Here is a 26,178-nt window from a genome sequence, read left to right as displayed (position 1 = left end):
GAAAGCCCAGAAGCAGCAAAGCCAGGAAGGGTGCCCTTGCACCTTCTCTTTCGCCGTCATCACAGCTTCCTCCTCAGGAGAGCCCACTGGTAGCAAAGCACTGGAGAACCATGCTCGCCTCTCCTCTCACTTCTTCTCTTGCCCGCCCCCTTCACCAGCTACTGCCCAGTTGCCAGCTGGCCAGACCCAGAAAGCACTGGGTGGGTGACTGACCAGGTGGTGTCGTGGTAATGATGGTGGTAATGGTCTGCTTGCCCTCCTTCCATCTTTCCCCCTGTCTCATTCACTCATCTGGCTGCCAGCTGCTGAGAGATGCCAGGGGTGCCACTGGGCAAGTGAGGCAGCAGGATATGACAGAAGGGGCATGCACTGCTCCTCATCCTCTTCCATTGCCTTGGGTGCCTCCTCACAGAGAGAGCAGGGAAGAAGGAGTGGGCACAGCAGCAGCAACAGGGGTGCGACTGGGTGTCACCCCTCTTCTGGGCTGTCACCTGGTGTGTTCTGTACCCCCCACTGACTGCCATTGAAGTAACCCAGTTTGAGACCGCTTTAACTGCTGTGGCTCAATGCTAGGGAATTCTGGGAACTGTAGTGTTTGTGAGACATACAGCCTTCTCTGCCAGAGAGCTCTGGTGCCATAATACATAATCTACAGTTCCTAGGGTTCCCTAGCACTGAGCCAAGGACCCTCCTATTCAGGTTCAAGCGGTCTCAAACTGGATTATTTCTGCAGTGTGTTTTGGATCTTGGCCAGCCTGTTATTAATAATAATGATGATAATGATGATAATAATGACAGTGATGATGATAATGATGATAGAATAATAATGATTAATAATATTGATGATAATATTAAGGTTAATAACAATAATAATAAAAATGATGCTAATGATAGTAATAATGATAATGACAATAATGATAGTAATGATGATAAAATAATAGTAATAATAATAATAATAATAATAAATGATGATATTAATAATGATGATGGTAATAAGAATATTAATGATAATAATAATAATAATAATGGTAATAAAATGGTAATAATGAATAATAATGATGTGGTAATATTAATATTAATAATATGATTATACTGTAATAACAATTACGATGATAAAATGATGATATCAATAATGATAATAATGATGATGATAAAATGGTAATAATGATGAATAATGATGGTAACAATATTAACATTAATGATATAATGATTATAATAATGATGATAATAATAATGATAATAATAATGATGATAATGATGAAAAAATGGCAATAATAATGAATAATGGTGATGATGGTAATCATATTAATAATATAATGACTATGATGATAATAATGACAATGATGATAAAACGATAATAATGATGATATTAATAGTAATGATGATGAGGATAAAATAGCAATAATAATGAATAATGATGATGATGGTAATAATATTCATATTAATGGTATAAAGATAATAACGATGACGACGTTGATAAAATAATAATGAATGATATTATTATTAATAATGATGATGATGATAATAATACTGACGAGCAGCTCTGCTAGCCTTTTGGCTGTAGAGCGGGGTACAAATAAATTATTATTATTATTATTATTATTATTATTATTATTATTATTATTAATGATAATGATAATGATGGTAATAATAATAATAATATTGATGATAAAAAAGACAATAATATTAATGATAATGTTGATGGTAAAATAATGATAGCAGTGATTGTGGTGACGACGATGCTGACGATGACGATGGTGAAGCGAGCGTTCTCCTCCTGCTCCCTCAGAGCCAGAAGGCGAAGGCGAAGGCGAAGGCAGGGCTGCCCGAGGCTTTGACGCCACAGAGGGAAGGAGGAGGACTAAGATGGCGGACGGGGCCCCCTGGTCACGTGACGCCCAAGGCCTCTCCTCCTCCTCCTCGACGCCGCTGCTCTCTCCCCGTGTTCGCTTTCGCTTCTGAGGCGGCGAAGGAGGGACCGGGGGGCGGGGGGGGGCTTGTCTTTCCCTCCTGGTTTACTATTTTTATTTCATTCCTTTATTATTTCTCTTCAGGCGAGAAGGGCGGGGGAAGGGGTTACAGAGAATAAACGTCAAAACGTCGACTCGCGGGTCTTGCTTTCAGACGTTCCCCACACACAGAGAGAGAGACACGTGTACACGCCTCTGGACTAGCGCGCGCCAGGTGAGTGAGAGAGAGAGAGAGACACAGCCTCGCCTTCCTTGGCATCGCTTCTGGGGTTGTTGTTGGGGTCCTCTTTGATGGCTCTAGGTAGCCCCAAAATGGTGGCCTTACTAGTGTGGTCATCCTTGGGCAGGTCACACTCTCTCAGCCTCAGAGGATGGCAGCGGCAACTGAGGCAGCCATCATTATTATTATTATCATTATTAATATCATCATCATTGTCATCATTATCATTATCCTTAAGCTTTTCAGTGACCCACAACCTCTTCTTGTTGTTCTGTGCCCTCACACAGTAATAATAATAATAATAACCCTCACTGAGGGTGTGCTTATTGCCATTCTCTGAGGCTGAGAGAGTGTGACCTTCCTATCCCAACGGTGGGTTGACATGGCCAAGCCAGGACTCGAACCCTGGCCTCAAGGAAACCACTATGCCAAGGGACACAGGTGCAAAACACACTGCTTGAACTGCCCTGGCTAAATGCTAGGGAATCCTGGGAACTGTAGTTTATTGTGGCACCAGAGTCTCAGACAGAGAAGGCTAAATGTTGTCGCACAAAACAGTTCACAGGATTCCCTAGCGCTGAGCCAGGGCAGTTAAAGCGGTCTCAAACTGGATTATTTCCGCAGTGTGTTCTGGACCGTACACTTGAGGTGCATCCACACTGCAGAAATAATCTGGTTTGGCACCACTTTAACTGCCATGCTATGGAATTCTGGGAGTTGTTCAGAAACTGAACAAAAAACTGAAAAGCATGTATTCACACTAAAAGAGAAAAGGAGACAAAGGTCCAAAACCCAGTGCAGAAATGGTCCAGTCTGAGACAGCTTTCACTGCTCTGCCTCTTCTCTCGGACTCTCTAGGTCAGTGGTCCCCAAACTGTGCCCTTTAAGAGATTTTGGACTTCAGCTCCCAGGAGCCTCAGCCGTGTTGGCCAGTAGTCAAGGATTCTGGAGTGGAAGTCCAAAATCCCTTAAAGAGCACAGTTTGGGGGCCGCTGTTCTAGGTCCTCCGGGGCAATGCTGTGGTCAAGATCTGCCAAAGGTTGGCCATGAAATTGCACTGGAGGACCTACAAATGCCTAGAGAAGTGTTCCCTCCAGGAATCTCTAGGTCCTCCAGCATGACTTTTGGGAGAAATTGACAACAGAGTCGGCTGGAAGACCTAGAGATTCCTAGAGCTCCGAATAATCAAAGCCACAAAAGTCAAAGCCACAAATGTGGAGGGCCAGCTGTACTCACTGTATTGGGTTTCTCTTTTAAGGTTCCTCATGTATTTAGGGTGTTTGTCTTGCACAAAATAGAATCTTTTTCCTTTTGCTTTCGCTTTCCCTCTCTATAGCCATGTCAGTGGTATATGTTGTATGAACCAAATACTACTGAAAGCAAAACTAATGAAGCTGCCATTTCCCAAGCAGCAGATGGCAATATTAGAAGACCTTTGCCAGATCTTTCAGTCATAAGTGAGTCCCTTGAATCTTTAAGAAACTCAGCATATAGATCTTTTTTCTCCTTTAATTTATTCTGCTTTAAAAGATTCCTTCTCTCTCTCCCCAGCAACACCAGCTGCTTGGGAATCTCTCCTTCTCCCCCTTCAGTGCTTTATGTTTTCCTGCTCTGGCTCAAAGAGAAATGGCAATGGCTCCAAATTTTTTTTCTTTGGGGGGGGGCATTGAAATCAAAGCTAAGCCACTGACCTTCTGCTTATCCATATGGTGACTGAAAGAGAAAGTCTATGTGAAGGAACCAGGAGTTGCTTTTCTCTGGCTTCCTACTTGCATCACAACTCCAGAAATACCACAGTACTGGTGGGTTTTCATTGGCTACATCTGTAAAACCTGGCAGCAGCGCCGGCTGTGCTGGGATCATTGGCAGATACTTAAATGTGGCAAACACAGTGAGATGGCAAGGCGAAGCAGCGACAGCTGCAGTCTTTAGCCACTTCCTCTGTGGAATGGGGCATTTTCTGAGAAAGAGATTGCTGTCTTTGACACTTCTGTTTTCATCTTATTCATGCCAACTTACTAACAGGGCCTTTAATAGAAGCAAGTTGGTCTGTAGACTTTTGTAGGTTTTTGGAAATCTTCACCTGGTGATTGCTTGCACATCAGACTACTACTAACTTTGTAAGAGCAGGTTGGACCTTGTTGTTGTGTGCCTTCAAGTCGTTTCCGACTTATGGCGACCCTAAAGCACACCCATCATGGGGTTTCCTTGGCAAGAATTGTTCAGAGGAGGTTTGCCATGGTCATCTTTTGAGGCTGAGAGTATGACTTGCCCAAGTGGGTTTAACATGGCTGAGCCAGTTTTTGAACTCTGATCTCCATAGTTGTAGTCCAGCACTCAAACGACTACACCATCCTGGCTTCAGTGTTTATTTGGCTATATTCTTAGCCTTACCTACATGGGTTATTTAGTTTGAATTCCCCCTGGGTTCACTGCATCATTTTTACATGACACAGGGCCAAAACCCCAAGTTGGGCACAGACTATCTTCATGGTGTGCATACCCAATTTGGCCTTTCTTCCCTTTAACCCACTTTTAAAAAGCTTACCTTTTGTTGTGGGTTCCCCCATCGCCAGTTACTGGCTCTCTTCTCAGCAAGTTGCTCTAAGGGCAAAACAAGTTGGCCAGCGTTGAAACATGGCTGGGCGTCTCGTTGTGACCTTAACAGTGGCACTGGGTGACTAAAAGGGATGGTTTGGAAAGGCAAGTGCTGCTACTTAGAGAGCACAAATATTCAAGAACCACATTACTCCAGGGATAATATTTTGTCCAGTGAAGACAAGCCTGTAATTATATTTTAATCTTCATTTTCTCCAACAACTTCAAGATGGCATACATTTCTCTCTATTCCCAAAAAAATCCTGCCAGGGAGATCAGGCTGAGAAAAAATGACTGGCTGAAGGTCACTTAGGGCCAAAACCGATGGCCCTAAAGGGGCGGCTTGATGCCCTTTGAATGCTGGGGTTGGAGCCGCAGCAACTGCATGCCACACCTTCAACCTGGCTGTTTGCTGGCGCAAGCCGCTCCTTTTTGAGCCAACAAAATGCCAGCTTTCTGCCGCAGCTGTGTGGCGCTCTTACAGCATGCAGTGTCTAAATGCCATGCCGCTGGTGTGCTGCAAAGCTGCCCTCCATGTGAGCAGGTGGCTTCACCGGTTTCTTGCCGGCTTGAGGGCAGGCGGCACCTAAACAACATGCCCCCAGGCCACCAAGAAGCCGCCACAAAGGGGCTGTCTGTTTCGTCCCTTAATGAGTCTCATGGCTGAGTTGGGACTCGAACCTGGATCCCCTAAATCTCAGTGCATTACTATTTCTCCAGCTATGTACAACCCTGCTAGGATTTATAACAACAACAACATTTATTTATAACACCTTTTCCACCAAAGGGCAGCACATCAGAACATATACAGTCAAAAATGAATGATAAAACACTACACTATAAAATGCTGGAGTACTAAAATAATATACTAATATGCTAAAAACAAACAAAATCCTCATCAGTCGCTTCCCAAGTTTGTTAGATTTGTGGAATAAAATAACCTGTTGTTTTGGTAAAGAGATGGAGCTGTGTTTGAGCCAGCATCCATTGAATGAGCATTTTATCTGTGAACTGAGATTTACAAGTACTGTACATACATTAGACTCTTGAAGCGATTGTCAGCATGTGATTTTAACCTGTCAGTGGCTTCTTATAAAAATTGGTTTACATGAGGGAAACAGTTATATGAGCAAATAAAAACATCATGATAAATCATTAGCAAACATCTGTTCCAAATTTATTGATGCCTTCTTATTCAGCTTCAGCAGGATGTTTTTGTTTGTTGCTTGCTTGTATAATGTTCTTTACAACTTCAACTTCAATTTCATTTTTATTTTGTGTTAAAATATACATTTGCTGGCAGCCTGGAACTTAAATTTTATTGATATCAGAAACATAAGGCATCATAATTTAATATTATTATAAAAACAAGCCAAAGATTGAACAAAATGTCACACCCATTACTCCCAAGGACTTATAAGAGGGCCTAGAGTCACTTTTAGGTTTAGTGATAAAGCCACTGTGAAAGAGGTATAATCTACGAATGTACAAGCCAATCTCCAAATCAAGTTCAGAGGAGACTTATTCCTTTTGCTTGTACCGCAATAGTACATAATTAGATGGAAATAATTAATGGCAGAATCCTGACACTAGTTTCTCTTAGGGAGTTTTTCCATATAGTATTTTAAAAACTGGTTCCACTTTGTAAAGTCAGGAAAGGCCTTTTTGTTTAGGCAAGCCTTTGGCTCTTAACTCATGTGGCAGAAGAGCCTTTTTAATGGAGTGTGCTGTGCTCTTTTAGATATTTCATATATCACTATACAGTGGAACCTCGCCATAGGCGGGCGCGCCATACGCACTCAAGCCACCGCGGAAGAGGCGGCGCGTCCCATTCAGTTGAATGGGTGCACACACCCGTTGCGCCCCGTGCACCTCCGCGCCGCTGTGCACGAGCCCCATTGTTTACAATGGGGCTTGAGCATAGGCGGAAATCGCCATACGTGGCGGGATCCGGAACGGATCCCCGCGTATGGCGAGGTTCCACTGTATTTAAATTATATTTTAAACTGTATTAACTTTGAGGTTTGAAAAAGGGTTGTTAATTTAATTTTAATTTTTTTCTATGAATATTTTAGCTATACTTTGTTTTAATTTGTTGTAAGCCACCTTGGGTCCTGTGCTAGAGAAATGCAGGATGTTTTTGCGGGTTTTTCGGGCTCTGTGGCCATGTTCTAGAAGAGTTTATTCCTGACATTTCGCCAGCATCTGTGGCTGGCATCTTCAGAGAATGCTTGCCTGGAAGAAAGTGGGTGTGGGCCCAAACAGACAGGCCAAAATAAAGCTGTTTCAGGTCACTTTGGAGGTATGCTGTTTAAATGACACACACATCTTAAGAGGCCAGAAACTGTGCCAAAGCTGCGCTCCAGTCCTTAGGACTGGAGCATGGCTTTGGCGCGGCTTCTGGCCTCTTAGGATGCCTGCATCATTTTAAAAGCATACCTCCAAAGTGACCGGAAGCAGCTTTATTTTGGCCTGTCTGTTTGGGCCCTGGGTGAGGAGGAATGATTCCCATGTTAATCTGTGTATTGTTCTGTTGTTGATGGCCGGCCATGAAAGCCTTCGACTTCACAAAACCAGGATGTATACAAAAAATAACTTTATACAGTAATTTAATCGAATTTATGTATTAAAATAGCTTTATAACGGACAAAATTTATAATAATAATAATAATAATAATAATTATTATTATTATTATTATTATTATTATTATTATTATTATTATATCCCGCCTCTCTACAAAATGCAATTGGGGCGGTTCTTATTTGCTACTTCTGCACTTAATGGCAACATAGGAGGTTGTTTTAGTTGAAATCAGACCTTTACTCCATCTAGCCTGGTATTGTCTGTGTCTGCTGTCTCTGCCTACTCACCTGAAGCTCTGGGACAAAAATGTTTATTTTACCACACCTGGATGCTTCCAGGAACAGGGTTTGGTAATAAATGGGATGTAACATTTCCACCAAGTTTAATATGTCCCCAGATGCCTGAAAATGAAACCTGAAGCAGAGCAGAGGCCAGTTAGGTGGGGTATGAAGGCCCAGAAAAGAATGGGGTGGGTTCCCATTTTTTCCAAGGAAAAAAAAACAAAAGCAAAATTCTTGGGGTTTTCCCCCCAGGAAAAAAAACTTTTTTCTCTCCCCCCCCCCCCAAGGCCTTCACATTTCTAATGGAAGGGGGCTTTTTTAGACCTAATGCAGCTCTGGTAGGATCCTGGAAACCTACAATTAGCCCTTCAGCTTTCGCCAGTTACCTGCCTTGATCTACATTGAGCAGCAGTGGCTCACCAGCCTGGAGATTTTGAGGATTCAACCTGAGACTTTCTGCCCCAAAGGCACTAAGCTGTGGCCATTCCCCAGATAGTGAAGAGGCAACATCTTTAATTAGCATGTTCCTTTTGGGATCTGAAAAAGTAGAGCATACATTTTGATTTTGCCAACCGTATTACACTTCACGTTGTTGTAATGATGTACAGAGAATTAAACGTTTTCTTTTTGTTTTCTATGCTAGGATGGCACAGGACAAATATCTTTCAGCAAAGCTGAAAATGTATTTACGAGAAGACAAAGTTCAGCTGTGGAAACCTCCTTATACAAATAGTAATAAAGAGGCTGGTGAGGAACTAAAGGCAAGTACTCTGCGGCTGCCATATTGTGGCTGCTTTCATTTCATGCATATTTACTGCTTTCATGCTCTTAACAAATGCATTTTTATTTTCCTAGAATCTCGCAGTGCAGTATTCAGCCAGGCTAAATTATAATGACAATGAAATAGCAGCCCTTCTGGAAGAAATACGCTGCAAAGCAGTCGAGCGGGGAACAGGAAATGAAGCCTACAAGACAACGGGAATTGCAACGCTTGAAGTAGCCTTGCCTGCGAGGTTGGGTAAAGTAAGCAATTGTTTAATGTTACCTAAAGAAGCATATTTTAAAATGGGCAGTAATGGCTGTGGGAATCTAATCAATAAAAACATTTCATGTGTATAAAAGAGGCAGAAAAGCTGACTGAAAAAAACCCAGTCTCAGTTTTATTTATGGAAGGGGTGGTGGGAGAAGGATCCATTGAGGTTGACTTCTTTCATTTATCTTGAGAGTTCAGTGGAGGTGAATTCACAGTGGGAAAAGATAAAGCAGTGTGTACTCTACTTAACCCTCCTATGCTTATAAAACGCAGTTTACTAATTTGAGTTCAAATACCACCCACACACACACTAAGTCATTGTTTTGATACAATAAAAGCAATCCAGTGTATCTGTCATGGACTTCAGTCTTATGTTAAAAAATGGTGACCCCCCCCCCCCCCAATAAATTATTTAGTTATGTAATTTCCCTTTCATCTTAGAACCTCTGGTATCAGTGAATTGAAATAGTCACAATATTGAATGATTAACACCTCCTTATTCTAAACTGTGCATCAAAATTAGTGACTTCTTAGTGAAGCGCTTTGAAAATAAAACTATTTATGGGAGCAGGGAGGACACCATAAAAACAGTCAATCCCCAAACTTCTGGAAGACTTCATGAGCATGAAGTGGCATGAGTCAGAGAGAAAGGTTCTACATCTTTTAATACCCCCCCTTTTTTGGGGGGGGGGGTCACCTTTGTAAAGATCAGGATGTATTGGTAAAACTAAATACTGCCTGTGAATGGTGCCACCTTGAGGTACATAAGTATTTTTAAAGCAGTAGTTAATGAATTATATTTTTCTTCTTAGAACTGCTCCCTAGCAGTGATTTTCATATAAGTAATGGAGATCTAAATCCAAATTTTACCCTCTTCCAGTTCTGCTTTATGGACAATTTATTGTAGATAGTATTGTGTGTAACTAATGTAATGTATTTTACTTTATTTTATTTTTATCTTATGCCTTACTCCTAATATGAAACCTAAGGTTGCTTACAGTACAAATTAAAATGGAATATATAGTTAGGATTGTTTACTTTATGATTATTTACTTTTGTAATGTACATTGTTTTAACAACTGTTAAATAAACAGTCTTTGGCCTGTTCCAGACTGCCAAAATAAAGCTGCTTCGGGTCTCTTTGGCGGTATGCTGTTTAAATGATGCATGCATCCTAAGAATCCCAAAGCTGCACCAAAGCTGCACTCCTATACTTAGGAATGGAGTGTGGCTTTGGCGCAACCTCCGGACTCTTAGGACCCATGCATCATTTAAATAGCATACCTCCAAAGAGACCCGAAGCAGCTTCATTTTGGCAGTCTGTAACAGGCCTTTGCTTCCTACTTTACATCCTTTGTTACAAGCCCCTAAGTTTTACCCTTTTTTTATCCACAAGTCATAATCCATAATTTTGGCCCCCAAACCTGCCTTCAACTTACACGTGAAGTCGACTTATAGTCAAATATATATGATAATATTATAGGCCCTGTCCATCTGATCCTTTGTGCCATGTCCAGCGAATAATAAAGCATAGGGCTAGAAATATACTTCTACAATCAGAACAACTGCATGAACTCAAACTAATGTTGCTTCTTGTTTGTAGAGGTAATTCAGCTTCCATATTGTGCTTGAGTGGCAGCAGTACCATTCAGGGTAAATCGAGCAATGAGCAAATTTCTCCAGTTTTATTATTGTTCCATAGACTTGCTTGCCCCCACATTTTACCAACATCTGCCTTCTGATATGAAGAATTTCTAAAATTAATTCCAGAATTGGTTCATATGCAATTTGCTCTATGTTTTGTTTCTTTTCTTTCTCATCTTAATGAGATGCATGAATGTTCACGGATCTTGAATAAGTACAATATGCCCAAATGCATTAAGGTTCTGTTTTGCTCTTTATTTATCCATGGTGTAAGTGATTATGTGAAGTGATAAAACAGAGGAGGAAGAAAAATGGTGAAACAGAGGATGAAATTAAAGGTGTAGCAGATGACATCTTTTCAGTGAAGGAGCGATGGATTCTAATATGTAGAACTTAGTTTACACAACTGATGGTAACTTGGAATTTGTATTTCCATACATTTATAGACACGAAAAAATGTCCTAGAGACAAAATTGGTGATCACAGGCAAGGAGCTGAGATCACAGTAAGTAACTATTGTTTGTTTTTGTTTTTTATATTGTGTGTTGGGTAAAGTGTATCTCAGGCATGTGGTGGCTTAGTGGTTAAGATGCCAATTCTGATGAAGGTCGGCAGTTTGAAGCCTGAGTGCTGCATGATGGGTCAGCTCCTGTCACTAGTCCCAGCTTCTGCCAGCCTAGCAGTTTGAAAGCATGCAAATGCAAGTAGATACATAGTTACCACTTCAGTGGGAAAGTAACAGCGTTCAGTGCAGTCATGCTGGCCACACAACCACCAGACAATCCTCGGACAACGCTGGCTCTTCAGTTTAGTAACGGAGATGAGCACTGCCCCTACAATCGGTTATGGCTAGACATTCATGTCAAGGGACTACCTTTACCTTTTACCTTTAAAGTGTATTTAGTTTAGTAATACTTTTTAACTGAACTCTGGAATTCCCTGGAACTAGTGGTGTCAATAGGGCTGGTGTCATCCAGTGTGGTAACTCCTGGTGTCACCCTGCCATTGACCTCCTCCCACACCATTCAGAATCCTTAGTAATGTTTTTTGTACTAATGTATTCATAAATCATTATTCTCATATATCATGGAATCTAATAGTAATAGTTGTGACATAAACAACTGGCAAAATTAAAGTTATCTTTAAATTACAATATCATAGCACAGAATGTATTTGCATATACATAGTTTCACGTGATTAAAGTGAAATTTGGTAAAATGTGATGCTTTTAAAGAATTTTTTAAATTAAAAAATTAAATGTTTTTTAAAATTTAAATTAAATTTTGAAATGCAATTGTTTTAAAGTAGGAAAAGCAACTTCATAAAACAATCTCTGACATCTTTAACATTGTCTTCAAATTTATCCCTGAGTTATACCTACTAAACATAACTAGTTGTATAAAATTAATGGACAGAAGCAAATACAGCTCTCAAAACTCTATATTTGGCTTCTGTGGCAAGAGTTATGCTTGCCCCAAAGTGGAAAACGCATGACAACGCTTTCCATAGATAATTGGCTACTAAAAATGATAGACTTGGGGCCTCTCCTTTTTCCTCACCTGACTCACCCCATCTCTTCAGCATTTTAAAGAGATACAGACAAATGCCATAGCCTGTTGGTGCCAAATTACAGATGTCTGAGGAGCAGTGGTGTCACTTCCCCAGGGTGTCACCTGGTGCAGTTTGCACCCCCCACACACACACCTCCTAAGTGATGCCACTGCCTGGAACAGTGTATTTTGCAACCATATATATCAAAAAAGTGCAGCTGTGGTTAATTATAAGCAAGTTCCAGTGTATTTATTGTGGTTTATTCTCAACTAAACATACATAGTATGCAGCTATGATGTGGATGTCAGGAAGAGCAGAGAGGGAACTGTTTTAACAGGTTCATTCTATATCATGTTTGGCCTATATAGTTCATGCTTGGAGAATTACTGTTCAAAAATGATATTCCTTGTCTTTAAATGCTATGCGCTACAGTTAGCTTGTAAATAGTGGGTTCTCTTTCCAAGTCATTGTAATAATGATTGTGTTAAAATAACATTACTACGTGTAAAAATGATTCTAAAAATATGAAATTTATTTCAGCAACATAGACAGTATGCTCTAAAATTGGGCCTTTAATAACTATTCGTTTGCTCCATAGAATAGCACAGACATATGGACTTGAAGAAAATTGCATCAAAATAATAATAAACAAGAAGCAACTTGATCTAGGTATGTATCTTGTTTTAAAAAATATTAGTTAAACAATTGTACAGCTGCATTCTGGTTTTACATTAGAAATGTATTGTATCTTCATTTTAAACCACAGCTTCCAAATTTTTTCTCTCTAATTTTTTCTGGCATACTAATCTGTCTCCATTTTACAGGAAAGACACTAGAAGAGCAAGGCATAACACACAACGTCAAAGTCATGGTGCTTGAGCTCAAACTGAGTGAAGAAGAAACCAGGAGAAAAGTTCGTGAAGAGGAAATGCAACGTGAGGAAGAGGCTATGAAGAAAAAAGAAATTAATAAAAAGATGCAGAGGACAAAAAGGGGCTTAGAAATACTGGCAGACAGAAGTAAGAAGCTCTTTTCTTAAATGTTGATCATAGCACAACTGTGAAATGCAAGACTAGTGATTGACTAATTTTTTTTTCATCATATCATAGGTGGAAGATAGGTGGTCTTCAAGTACTATGTCTATCATCTGCTTCTCCGAGCGTGATCTAGTTTTGTTATTTCTACAGCAGACATAACTAGCAAATAAGTCTTGCTTCTTCCCTCCTCCCTCATGCTGATTGTGTATATTCATTTTACAGTTTCATCCTACTTTTTAAAAGATTAGTGATCTTTGTAAAACAGTTGAAGAAATGCCCTGAGAACTGAGATATGGGAGTGTTGTGTTGGTGATGTCACTGATGTTAGCTACTCAGCTTCCTCTATTAAGAACATTCCCTGAGTTCAAACTAAACTATTAGTCTGAACCAAGTTCAGACCAAATCATTCATTGTGGTTTACTTTCAAGTAAGCATGTATAGTAAACCATGCTATATTTTGCCAAATGGAGATTTTAGAGCCCCAGAATTGAAGAAAGGGCACCTGATGTTAATAATGACATTTTCAGACTCTAGGTGACAATACAGTGCACCTGCGTTTTACGCGGGCACAGCATATGCGGCTTTCAGCCTACGCTGAAAGCCACACCGGAAAAGCCCCTTGCGCATCCTGGAAGAAGTAATATGGCACGTGTGTACCACTGCGTCACCTCACACCACATGCGCAAGCCATTATTTCTAATGGGGCCCCAGCACACACGGAATTCCCCTTACGTGGAGGGATCCGGAACAGATCCCTGCGTAATGGGAGGGCGCACTGTAGTATTCACCCCAGGTCATCAAATATAGGATCAATCTGAAAAACATACATTTCAGAAAATACAGGATACATCTTATTTTTATTTTTTTAGGGAACTTGTAGAACAAGTATGATCCAGGAAACAACTTCATATGCAGAGCAAATCAGGTTGCAATGCAGTGCTTGATTTTTAAAGGGACTTTATCTGATCGATACAGTGCAGCCTTTTGTCACCAGTTACAAAGTTCTGGTCATTTATGCTATTCAACCACATTCACCTTTGAGTGGAACTCATAGTCCTATAGAGTACTGTGCGATTAGATGAGCTTGTCCATGTTATCTCTGCTTGAGTTCTATCAAGATGAGTTCTATCAAACCTCTGAAGAAATCTAGCCAAGAATATCCTAGAAATCAGAGTCAATTTGAAGGCACATAACAACAACAAAACTGCTTTCTCTTCCTTCTCCTGTAGAAACTTCTGTCTAAACAGAGAACAACCTAGTGAAGTAGGTTGCTGCAGTTCTAATTTTACAGATGCAGTATCTTGCTTGTATTTAAAGGATTCAAGCAAATGCACAGGAGTGACAGTCTTCCCCCTTTTCCTCTCTTGTGTGTTCTGTTGCAGAAGATTCTTCTGACCCAGACAGAGTACCTTACTTGGACATAGCAAACCAGACTGGAAGAACCATAAAAATTCCCCCAGAAGCCAAAAAGGTGAGTCTTTGTTGTAAGGAGGATAGTATAGTTGAGATGCTTTAATTGCAGTTCAATTAATATTAAAGTTTAATATGGTCAAAATCCCCCACCCCTTTGTTTTGCAGGCTCTTTTGTTAGCTATGGGATATCATGAAAAGGGGAGAGCGTTGTTGAAGAAAAAAGAATATGCTATGGCATTGCCATTTCTGTTAGATGCTGATAAACATTTCTGGTAGGAATCTGTTGGGGGGGAGGTTCGTTTTGTTTTTTAACTTCTAATAAAGTTATTGTGCTTTAGAGACCAATCCCATTGAGCTGTTACAGCAGGGCAGTAGTTACTGTTACCAGTGTAAAATCAAAACAGCTGCAATATCCAATCTGCCCATTCCAGGGCAGATAAAAAATATGCCACAGGAGGCCTCACCATGCTCTTACTGTTGACAGCATCACCACTGCAGGAAGTTACAGAAGGTGGTGAGATACTACTCCCCACCACAGTACCTCTAACACAGGGGTTCCCAACCTTTTTGACTCACTGAGCCCCTAAGGGGCTTACCCTATGTCTTACAAGTTAATGGTGTTTAGGAGTATATATACAACTACCATTATATTCTTATTCTTTAATTTTATAATAATAATAATAAAATGTTATTTCTATTTCCCACCTCTCCCAATGGATTTTATTCAATTTTTATTTCTTTCATTTTCCTGGCATGGCTGTGGAGCACCTAGGAAGTGCTCACAGAGCACTAAGGGCTCCTCAGAACACAGGTTGGGAACTGCTGTCTAACACGAGGCCTAAAATGACATGCAGCCAGCATACAGCTCCTGGTAAACTTTGGGCAGCCTGACGTGAAGGGGATCAGGATAACACAATCACACTTTAAGTCTCCATGGTGCAATCCTGTAAACGCAGAAAGGAAAGCAAGAGTTTGGCCACCAGTAGCAATGATTGGCATTCCTTGCCTGCATATATGGATTAGTTTATTGAGTTTACACTGTGTCCTCTGATGAGGTGACATGATGGTGGTTGTCAGTGGGATTGAGAATTTTTTATTTTTATTTTTTGCCACCTTTTCCGTTGAAGTCAGTGGGAGGGAAATTCCCTCGGCTGGATTTGAGGCAGATGTAATAACAACAGGTTTATCTATGTATTTATGTATTTTTGCCATTGGAAGACAGTCTCCAACTTTCCAACCCATAGCCTGAAAATCTTCAGTGTCAACTTGCGCATTCCTAGCCACTAACTTTCTAGAAGTTTGGTGAGAATAAATAACTTGCTGCAGTGCATATTTATAGAATGAATGAATCCTACCAATGGCTAGGCATGTTTGCATTGCATTGTGCAATTTTTTGCTTTGTTTTTCTTGCTGCTTTTCAGTGAATGTGGTTCAGATCTCCTGACCACAGTTGATAATTATGCAGTTCTGCAGCTGGACATAGTCTGGTGCTACTTCCACTTAGGACAGCTGGATTGCCTTGATGACGCTGAGAAAAAGCTTCTTGCAGCCCACGATTGCTTCAGAAGGTGTTATGGAGAGAACCATGAAAGGCTGGTCACTATAAAAGTAAGCCAAGGAGTGTGTGTTTCTGTTTTTGACAAATGTCCTTGCCATTTAGAACTTTAGAATCCTGCCATTCAGAAAGTAGCTAGCTGTCCCAGCTGCTGAGGACAGCTTTTTGCCTTTCCTAAGGAAGTAGCATTCTCTTTTGGAATTAAATATGTGAATATACAACTTTAGAAGGGTAGTACTTACATAGAAGATGCATGGATTCCAGTACTAATGCTATAAATCTGTGATTCCCTAACTCTGGCATCCCAGATGTTTTGGACTTCAGCTCCCAGAATCCCAGACCAATAGCCAAGGTGACTGAGGCTTCTGGGTGCTGAAGTCCAAAACACCTGGAGGACCAGAGTTTGGGAATCACTACTATAAATTCACCTGCATCTATGAAACAGATTATTGGATTCTCCTTCTGACATCACATTTTTGCACTTAATACAACACATGCGCAGCTCTACAAATCTCAATTAAACATCTGCAAAGACTTGAGGAAAATTAAAACAGGGCAGGGATCCAGCAGTGACGTAGCTAGGATTTTAGGAAGGGGGGGGGTCCAGATTAAGTGCCACCATTATAATGGAGCTTGGATGCAGCTTGAATGCACACACCATTCATTTTTCTAATGGAAGGGGGGGTCTGGACCCCAAGGAACCCCCCCCCCTTGGCTATGTCCCTGGATCCAGGCATTGGATAATCGGCCTGCTGTGCAGCAGCATGACCCAGTCTACATGTTGGGATAACACTGAAAATAGCAGTAGATTCTTTGGTGCACTGCAGCATGAATACAGTATGTTCCCACGATCTTGATGTGTAATATGTATGCCATACCCTGAGCTAGTCTGGGGCTTGGAAGCAACACTTTCAGGATTCTTTAAAGGAAGATCCTTTAGGATCCTTCAAAGGGGGTTCAGGATCCTTTAAAGAGAAGGCAAAGTTCTTTGGAGGAGGGTTACCTCTGTGTCCCCCCATTATATGTGTGTTTGGTGAGGGAAAGGGAGAGGGCCTGCTCAGTGGCTGCTCCTAGCCTAGAATTCCCTCCTGTGGGAGGTTCACTTGGCTCATTCTTTGCTCTCTTTCCAGCAGCAAGCAAATACCTTTTTATTTAGGCAGGCATTTGCTTTTTAACTTTTTGCACCATACAAGGGTGTTTAAAGGGGCATGTCATGCTTTTATCCTTTTTCCTATGTTTTAATTTTAAAAAACTTGTTTAAATCTGATATTTTTAATAGAATTGTTTATTCAATGGTTTTAAAACTTTTTTTATCAGGTAGGTTTTAGCTTTGTTTGGATTTGTTATAAGCTGCCCCTGGATCCTGAATTGGAAGAAGGGAAGGATGTAAATAAAATAAATATAAAATTCCCACATCATTGAGCCCAGAAAAAAAACACATGTAAAATTCTTTCCCAGCCCTTCAGCTGACAGTTCACCAAAGACCATAGCAAGATAACAAGCACTAAAATTATGTGCCATAATTCCAGACCAGACCATTTGTTTATATCATAGAAGCAGACCAGAAGAAGAAAGTTGCTTTTCAGGTCTGTTCTGATGCCCCATTCCCCCCAAAATGTCCTATTGATAGGCTCCCAGGGCAGGGTTTGACCTGTAGCATGGTTGGCTGGAGAACCAACCTGTCTCTATGTGTGGGCCTTGAAGTCCTTTCTCACTTCTGGCAACCCTAAGGCGAACCTGTCATGAGATTTCCTTGGCAAGGTTTGTTCAGAGGAGGTTTGCATTGCCTTTCTGTGAGGCTGAGAACATGTGACTTGCCCAAGGTGGGTTTCATGACCTGGGAATCGAGTTCTGGTCTCCAAAATTGTAGTCCAACACTCAAACCGCTATACCAAAGAAATGTACACAGAATCAGCCTAGCTACAGAACAAATCAGTCAACTGAATCCTTTTCTTTCCAGGTGTCCCATGCAGTACCTAAGGAGTGAGGTGGGCAAGGGTAGGTTGAGAGAGCTTGACCCTTCTTCCATGTATTGAGTTTGCATGATAAGAAAACAATAATACCTCAGTCCAGCACAGAATGTTCAGCCATCCTATTCCAGTTCTCATTAACATTGAAAGTAGTGCAATCAACATTATAGGTTGTTCCCTGTGTTCTACAGGGGGAAGACCCAACATGGTGCAGTGGTTTGAGTGTGGGACTAGGAATCTGAGAGACCAGGTATCAAATCTCTGCTTAGCCATGGAACCCGACTGGTTGACCTGGGCAACTCTGTCAGAGTTGAGCAAATTCAGATCCAATGCACATCAAAAGTCCAGAATTTTGAAAACAGCAGAAACTTTATTGAATACACACTGGCAATAATTCATCAGTCAGTTTTAAACTACCCCCCCAAAAGCCAAACAGTATATTAAACCCCCCAAACCTAAATTCCACCCAACTCCAATTAGCACCAAATCTCTCACACGCCTCTCACAATTCAAGGTTTTTACAGGCAAACCCCCCTTCCTAAACATTCTCACCAACACTCTCTCTTCCAGCCCCAGACATTTCCACCCCTTTCTCCTAGTACTAGCCACCACCACATATTATTTAAACACTTGATCAAATATATTTTCAAAAACACTGACAGAACCCATGGTTCTGACAAAATCTTGCCAAGAAACCCCTGCAGTACATTCACCTTAGATTTGCCATAAGTCAGAAACCCACACAATAACAATGGCAGAACAACAATGCATCTACAGGGAACGTGCGCCTCAATGTTTTCCTAAAACATACAAGCACTGGGAGCAGCAGAAAATGACATGGTAGTACAGCTGGGCAAAAAGGAGCTTCATGGGGGAACCATGGCACTTTGATAACTTTCCTCCATTTCCATTGCACACTGTGCCCAATATGTGCCCTCAAAGGGGACCTGAAAGAGAAAGAAGTGCAGCATCAGCTGAGGGTGATTTCTGAAAAAGAACACTTTCTTGCGGGTGACATTTTGAGAAAGTTGGGCAATGTTACAAATTCTAAATAAAGTAGGCTCGGCAGTATCCCCCCACCCCACCCCAGCAAGCCTTTTGAAAAATTGACCTAAATTAAGGAACCCTTCATAAAAGAGAAGAAATGTTTCAAATGTGTTTTGTTCTTAGACTCATTCTCTGCTGATCAGATTGCATATCAGTTATTGTCCACAAAATTTAGCTTTTTGGTGTAACCGGAGTCTATTTCAGTGGCCTCTTCCTATCTAGAAAATGCAGGCGACTTTGCTTCACTTCATCAAAGTTTCAAAAGACCAGAGCAGATTCAGAGTTTGTATGTTGTTCTGTATATATACCTTACTATTATTTTTGTTCCTTACTCTGGGGGCCCTCTTCTTTCACCCTTACACATGCAGGCGCATGCAGACTTTGTAAGTTGCACTGCCTTTCAGTAAATAAAAATGCTTTTCTTAGTAATTGCAACCTGATCCATTTGTAAATATTTTCCCCCTTTTAGGGAAGTTCTGGGAGAGAGAAGGCTTTATTTCTAAGGCTTTATTTGCTTCAAGGAATAAGCCATTATCATAATGGCAGAGAAAAAGAAGCTGCTGAACATCTTCAGAGGGTATGTTCCATCGTTTTGTATCACAATCACCGCCTGAGGCTGCAGGCCTATTACAAAAACTGGGAGGTATCCCCAGTGAACACTGCATGGCAAACAATCATACTGCATAGTCTTCTCTGTCCTAAGCAGCCTGTAGGCTCCAAATAGTTTTCTTCGCTTTTTCTTCACATTGTTCAGTAGAAGTCCCCCTACCCCATGTCCTCATCTTTCTCTCTGCAGGCACATGGCTTGTTCCAAGAGTTGTGCATCGATCCTGACAAGATCAACAGCTTGTTACTTCTGGGATTCTCTGCTCAAGAAGCTCGTCTAGGACTCCGAGCTTGTGATGGGAATGTGGATCATGCAGCTAGTCATATTTCTAACAGGAGAGAGGTATAGTGCCAGGAAGGTTTCATGCTTTACCATAAGGATGAGTTTTGCATTGTGGTGCAGCAAGTAGAGGAATGCAAAGAAAGAATAAATACATTGAGCCATCCACATTTGCTGGGGTTAAGACACAGGACCCCAAGAAAATGGAAAAAACACAAATAAAAAAACTTTTTTTAAAGCTCTAGGAATTTCCAGGTCTTCCAGTGCATATGTGGAAGTTGAATTGCACTGGAGCATCTACAAATGTCTACAAAAGTGTTTCCTCTAGGAATCTCTAGATTCTCCAGTGTGACTATGGTCAACTTCCAGCAGAGTCACATTGGAGGTCCTAAAGATTCCTAGAGAGAACATACCAGTTAAATCAGTGAATAATAAAAGCTGCAAAAATCAAATCTGCAAATGTGGAGGACCAACTGTTCAAGCAATTCTTTGTAAGTTTTACAAAGGCTTATTTTTGGTCTCATGCACAAAGGTCTGCATTCAGTTCAAGGTGCTGTGGAAGCAGTTGTGTATGTGGTCCAGTTGTGTATACACATGCATATTCTTGGCTGATGCTGTTTGTCCCTGCTCACACGGATGAAATGAGTACTCCTTCAGTTGCACATTTGGTTCTGTGTTCAGTTATGCAGCATGACATAACTGAATACATAATCAAACTGCACCTCACAATCACAATGTAGGATCTTGACCATTGAGTATTTTCACCCAAAAGACTTGTAGTGAAAGACTTGTAGTGAAATGTATTGGAAACCAATGTGTTGGAAAAAATCTGTTAAAGTTGCAAGAGATGCTTAAGTTGACAAATTAATTAGTAAATTGCTTTCTTTTTTATTTATTTTATTTTCTTGTCCTATTGCTACAGGAGAAGGCTCAAATAAGGAGGGAAGAAAGAGCTAAAAGGCGAAAGCGGTTAGAGGATATAAACTCTTTGAAGAGTATGGGTTATTCAGAGCGAGCAGCGAGAGAAGCTCTTCACAAGGCAAAAGGAGACCTTGAACAAGCAGTTAAGGTAAATGCTCTTAATTGTGCTCAAAAAGCCTGCATCCATTGGAAACAAGGTTTATTCCTTTTTCAATTAAAATATTTTTAAAAAATAATATAATACCTGGTCTTCACTTGACAGATAATAGCATTGCCTCTTCATACTGTTAAACATGTCAGCTCTGAGGTGGTGAATAAGGTTTCTCTACACTTAAATTTGGTCCTATGCTACAGCCTGCAAAGTCTTCCTACAGCTAGACCTGCCAAATAAACTTATTTCAGCCATAAAAGTTTACTCAGCAGATAAGGAGCAGGGAGAGACAAGTTCTGGCTGTCTCTTTGCTTTTTGGTCCCAAGAGAATAGAAGAATGGATATTAAAACAAAGAGTAGTGACTGACTAAATAATATTACCTAGTATTTCTAGTTTGAGGTTAGTCAGTGGAATGCATTGGGGCAAAAAACACCCTAATGCCATGTATATGCAGAAAGCGGGGTCACTAAAAATAAGATTTTAATGTTGTGATGGATAAATAGTTCAGTAAAAGCACTGACCCAGTATGCAACAGCTGTGCAAAACAGAAGTTCCATGTTGGGGAATGAAAATAAAGCTATCATAATGCTTTATACAGATCTATACATACATGCTATAATTTCTTGTTTTAGCTTATGCTTGACAATCCCCAGTTACTCCTGCCAGATGATGATGATCCAGTGCCTGGGAACCAGTTTCATGTTCTTCAGGAAAGTATTGATCAGGTAAGCCTAGAGTATAAATATATATGGGGGCAAGGTGGGGGAGGGATAATATTTAATTTAAATGATTATATCTGTCAGCTGCCTTGGGTTCCATTCTAGGAGAAAGGCAGTATAGAAATGAAATAAATAAATGATAATAAATAAGCCTTTCAGATTCCTCTTTTGGTGCCATGTAAACATTATTGTTTTCTCCCTTTAAGGCAGACATTGATGACACATGGTCTGCCTGTATTCCCAATGCATGACACGGCAGTGCTACCAAGTTGCCACTAAAAGGCATCTTCCCTCACCATGACCAAACTTGTGGCCTGACAGTATGTGCATTGTCTTCTCATGATGAGCCCAAGCCTTTTGAGCCTTTCTTGTGCAGCTGCAAAGCAGAGTGCTACCACCTGCTCTCCAGTTTGCTAGCCCATCCTCAAGATACAAACAGGGCTTTGCAGATGTAGAGCAGAACAGCTATTTCTCCATGCAGTAGCCCCATGTCCCTTGCCTACCTTCTCCTCTGCATCATTACCCTCTCCCCTTAAAATGCTGCCATATTTTATTTCTTCACCTTCAATTCCTGTCTGGCACCCATTTTCTCAGGACTCTGTGTTTTGCCTCACCTACTTTGCTGACTTCATCCATGTGTGCTTAGCGACTCATTACTTCCACATTCACTGAGGAATGTCTCATGATCGCTTCGTACAAGAATCCATTTTGCTTTGCCAGAGACCGAACTAAGTCTGGGCAGTTACTGTGTGCCAATGTGATAGCCTTAATATTTTAAGATGTATACCTGGAGGCATGTTTAGACTGTCCAAGGTGGATGTGGGGAAACTCACTTTTGAATTCCTGTGCAGTTGTAAATCTCTGTCAGAGGTTGGTTGGCAATCTCTCTCTTTCTGCCGACCAAACCTAGTTCATGGGACTTTTCAGAGATGAAATTACCACCTTGGAGCTCTTTGGAGAAAGGGGGCATCAAATTTGTGACCGCCTATAATCTGTACCTCTTATTTATATTTGTCTTGTGTAGTTGGTGTATATGGGCTTTAATCCAGAGACAGCAGAACAAGCTCTGAAAGTATTCAAAGGCAACATTCAGCTAGCTGCACAAACACTGGCTCATTATGGGGGATCTCTCCCAGCTGATTTACAGACCTCTTTAGACAGCACCACTCCCTCAGATGAATCCAGTTCATCCAAAGATTCTCCAACTGATTCTGCAGGTAAAAGAGCAATTTGAGCACTATGGTTGTAGTGGGTGGTGACAAAAGGAATCAAGAAGAATTTTCCTTATTGGGGTATTTGTACATTCAGAAGCCTTTTTCTTGAGTTTTTCCCTTCATGAGAATTTGAATAGTCATTTCTTCCCTAATAGCAATCACAGATATTTATCTCTGATGGTATATTGAGGTATGAATCTTTAGTTGTCTTTTCAAAAATATACAGCATTTATTCTCAGGTAGAAAACAGCTCATCAGCAAAATATATATTTTGCCAAAGAGTCTTTCAATATGTTCTCAGTTGAGATTAACGTGTGTGCCATCACAAACACTGTCTAACCTTTTGGAGCAAGTTCCAGATTTGGAAAGTCTTGGTACCATGATGATGGATGGTGTTGAATACTGAAATTAGCAACCCCATGAATACTCAGAGGTGGTTTTGCCAGTACAGATTCCTCACTAGCCTTACAGACAGTTTCATTATCCAGTAAGTGGAGAAAACGCTATTTTGGATTTGATCCTAATCAACAGAGGTGAACTGGGCAATGGGATGGATTGCCTAGCTACTGTAAATGAATTTAAGTCACCAGGGGCAGATGAACTACATCTAAGGCTGCACCCACACTGCAAAAACAATCCAGTTCGACACCATTTTAACTGGCATGGCTGAATGCTATGGAATTCTGGGAACTCTAGTGTGTGGTGGCACCAGAGCTCTCTGACAGAGGCTTAATGTCTCTAAAAACTACAAATCCCAGGATTTCATAGCATTGAGCCATTGCGGTTAAAGTGGTGTCAAACTGGATTATTTCTGCAGTGCCCAAGAGTACTAAAGGAATTTGCAAATGTAATCTCAAGCCACTGCCAAATAACAGAATTCTTGGAGAAAAGGAGATTGCCCAGTGACTGGAGGAGAGCAAATGTTGTCACCATCTTCAAAAAGGGCAAAAAAGATGAAAGCAACTACTGACAAATCAGTTTGATACTGATACTAGAAACGCTTCTAGAACAGATGATTAAATAGTCGGTCTATATGCACTTAGAAAGCAGTGCCTGTGATTACTAAGAGTAAACATGAGTTTCACAAAAACAAGTCACAGCAAACTAATCCTATCTTTTTTATGATGTTACAAGCTTGGTAGATCAGGTAGTGCTACGGATGTAGTATGTCTTTGATTTCTATAAAACAAAGTCCCCCATGATATTTTTTTACAAGCAAGCTGGTTAACCATGAACTAGATGGTGCCACTGTTAGGTGGATTCGTAATTGGTTGACAGACCAAACCAAGAGAGTGCTCACCATGCTTTGTCTTCATCCTGGAGAAAAGTGATTAATGAAGTGACTCAGAGTTCAATACTTGGTATGGTATAGCATATTTATAAATAACAGAATTATGAAATAAAAGGCATACTTATCAAATTTACTGATGAAACAAAATGGGGGTGGAGGAAGAATTAATACCCCAGAGACCAGGATTCGAAGTCAAAATGAACTTGACAGGTAGGAATACTGAGCCAGAATTAACAGAATAAATTTCAGCAGGGATAGATATACCACATCTAGGCAGAAAAAATTAAATTCACAAATATAGGATGGATGACACTTGACTTGAAAGTAGTACGTGTGACAGTGACCTAGGAACCTCAGTAGACTGCAGACTAAACTTGAGTCAGTTGTCTGCCCAATAAAGCCGATGCATCAACAGCAGTGTAGGAATACTATCTCTGGGCACTTCAGTTCAAGGATACTGACAAGCCAGAATATGCCTAAATCAGGGCAGCCAAAACGATCAAAGGTTTGGAAACCTACCCTTTGAGGAGTGACAGTTTAGCTTTGAGAAGAAAAGATTGAATAATGATAACACTATCTTTAAATATCTAAAGCATTTTCATGTATATGGTAGAGCAATATACCATGTGCTGCTCCACAGATTAGAACACAAACCAATGGATTCAGTTTAAAGAAAAGCCATTCCACATAAACATTAGGAAGAACTTCTCTTCTTTTTTGGAGATCTTTAAACAGAGATTGCGTAGGCATCTTTCAGGAGTGCTGTATTGTATTTCTGCATGGCAGGGGATTGGACTAGTTGGCCCTTGTGCTTTCTTCCAGCTCTGATTTCAAGTTTAGTCACAAATTCAGCTGTTGATGCAGAGGTACCATTGGAACAGAATCAGTTTTGTGTCAAATAATGAACATGGGAATAAGAGTCTGTGTAGTGTACTATATTTCTTACTTATCTCTAGGTACATCTGGAGCCTCAACAGATGAAGACATGGAAGTAGAAGTTGTCAATGAAATCTTAGAGGATATTCCAGAACATGAAGAAGATTATTTGGACTTAACTCTGGAAGAAGAAGAAGTTGTCATCAATGAATACCTCTCATATATACAAAACCTGCAAATACAGTCAAAGTAAGCAAGACGTTCAAAGGTTCCAGTCACATTTATCTGGACCAGCATGGTTTGTGCTCTAGTTCAGATATGATTAGTTGCATGTAAGTCCCACTGTGAAACCAGTGGCTCAGTTTAGTCCTGATGATCTTGATATTAGCCATTTTAGTCTAGACTGGAACCTTGGACCTGAATACTTGGATTGCAGATATGCCTGACCCTATCTTTTTGCCAGTTGCCTTAAGTTTATTCATTGGTTTGTGTAAAATCTATTGCTATTTAATTGTAATCTAGAGAAACACTGGTGAGTAATGCCAGTTGTAGAACAAAAATATTTACAGACAGATATTTTTATAGAGAGGTTCAATATATATTGGTGTGAATCCACCTATTTAAGTAGCAGATAATAAAAGCCATTTTGCATCTTGTCACATTACCCAGATTGATTTAAAAACTACAAAATGAAAACATAAAACCAGTGTTACTTGAATTAGCATTGATGTGTTCAGGTCTTAGAAATATGGAGCCAATTGTGTAGAGCTGTCATTTTTTACAAAACTTTTTCCTTTCCATCCTAAAGCCTGTTGTGCATCTATTGTGCATGGACTTGGAACAGCTCCTTTTTTCAGTCTCTGTCTTGCCTAATTCAGTAACAACCAATAAAAAAGATCATATTCATCACATTTATTGGAGGTTGTTTTATTCTCAAAAGCTAAGTACTGCTCATGTCAGATTTAAACAGCATGATAAAGTGTAGAGGGGAGATGTGACTCAACCTCTCTGTCATAGGCCCTTTCTGCGCCCTTGGTTCTGACTTTGGCCTATTCTGGACTACTGGGTAGGAAATGCCCTATCTTCCTTTTGTTGCTTTTTCTCTCTTGATCCTCTCCAAAGGAAATACCTAGAGCAGCTGCAGATGCACATTTTGTAGTATTTGCCAGATATAAATACATATTTAGTGTTTAAATTGCATTTTTAGTTATCAATT

At 40.5% G+C, this 26,178-nt stretch overlaps 1 protein-coding gene across 1 annotated transcript; it reads left to right on the top strand.

Annotated features, from left to right (window-relative positions):
- Positions 1-1,999: 1,999 nt before the first annotated feature.
- Positions 2,000-25,873, top strand: NUB1 (negative regulator of ubiquitin like proteins 1). Its single transcript, XM_089533624.1, has 15 exons — positions 2,000-2,184; positions 8,297-8,414; positions 8,509-8,676; positions 10,777-10,835; positions 12,480-12,550; positions 12,706-12,900; positions 14,301-14,389; positions 14,497-14,603; positions 15,753-15,939; positions 19,373-19,480; positions 19,700-19,852; positions 20,712-20,858; positions 21,495-21,587; positions 22,606-22,798; positions 25,043-25,873. The coding sequence occupies exons 2-15, from the start codon at positions 8,298-8,300 to the stop codon at positions 25,213-25,215; spliced, it is 1,860 nt and encodes a 619-aa protein (XP_089389750.1). The 5' UTR covers positions 2,000-2,184; position 8,297; the 3' UTR covers positions 25,216-25,873.
- Positions 25,874-26,178: the final 305 nt, after the last annotated feature.

Source organism: Sceloporus occidentalis, unplaced genomic scaffold (assembly GCF_023333645.1).
Source record: "Sceloporus occidentalis isolate IW3139 unplaced genomic scaffold, rSceOcc1.0.p SCAF_7, whole genome shotgun sequence".
Classification (NCBI taxonomy): domain Eukaryota; kingdom Metazoa; phylum Chordata; class Lepidosauria; order Squamata; family Phrynosomatidae; genus Sceloporus; species Sceloporus occidentalis.
Note: the sequence above shows the minus strand (reverse complement) of the source record. Positions and strands in the feature narration are given on the sequence as shown.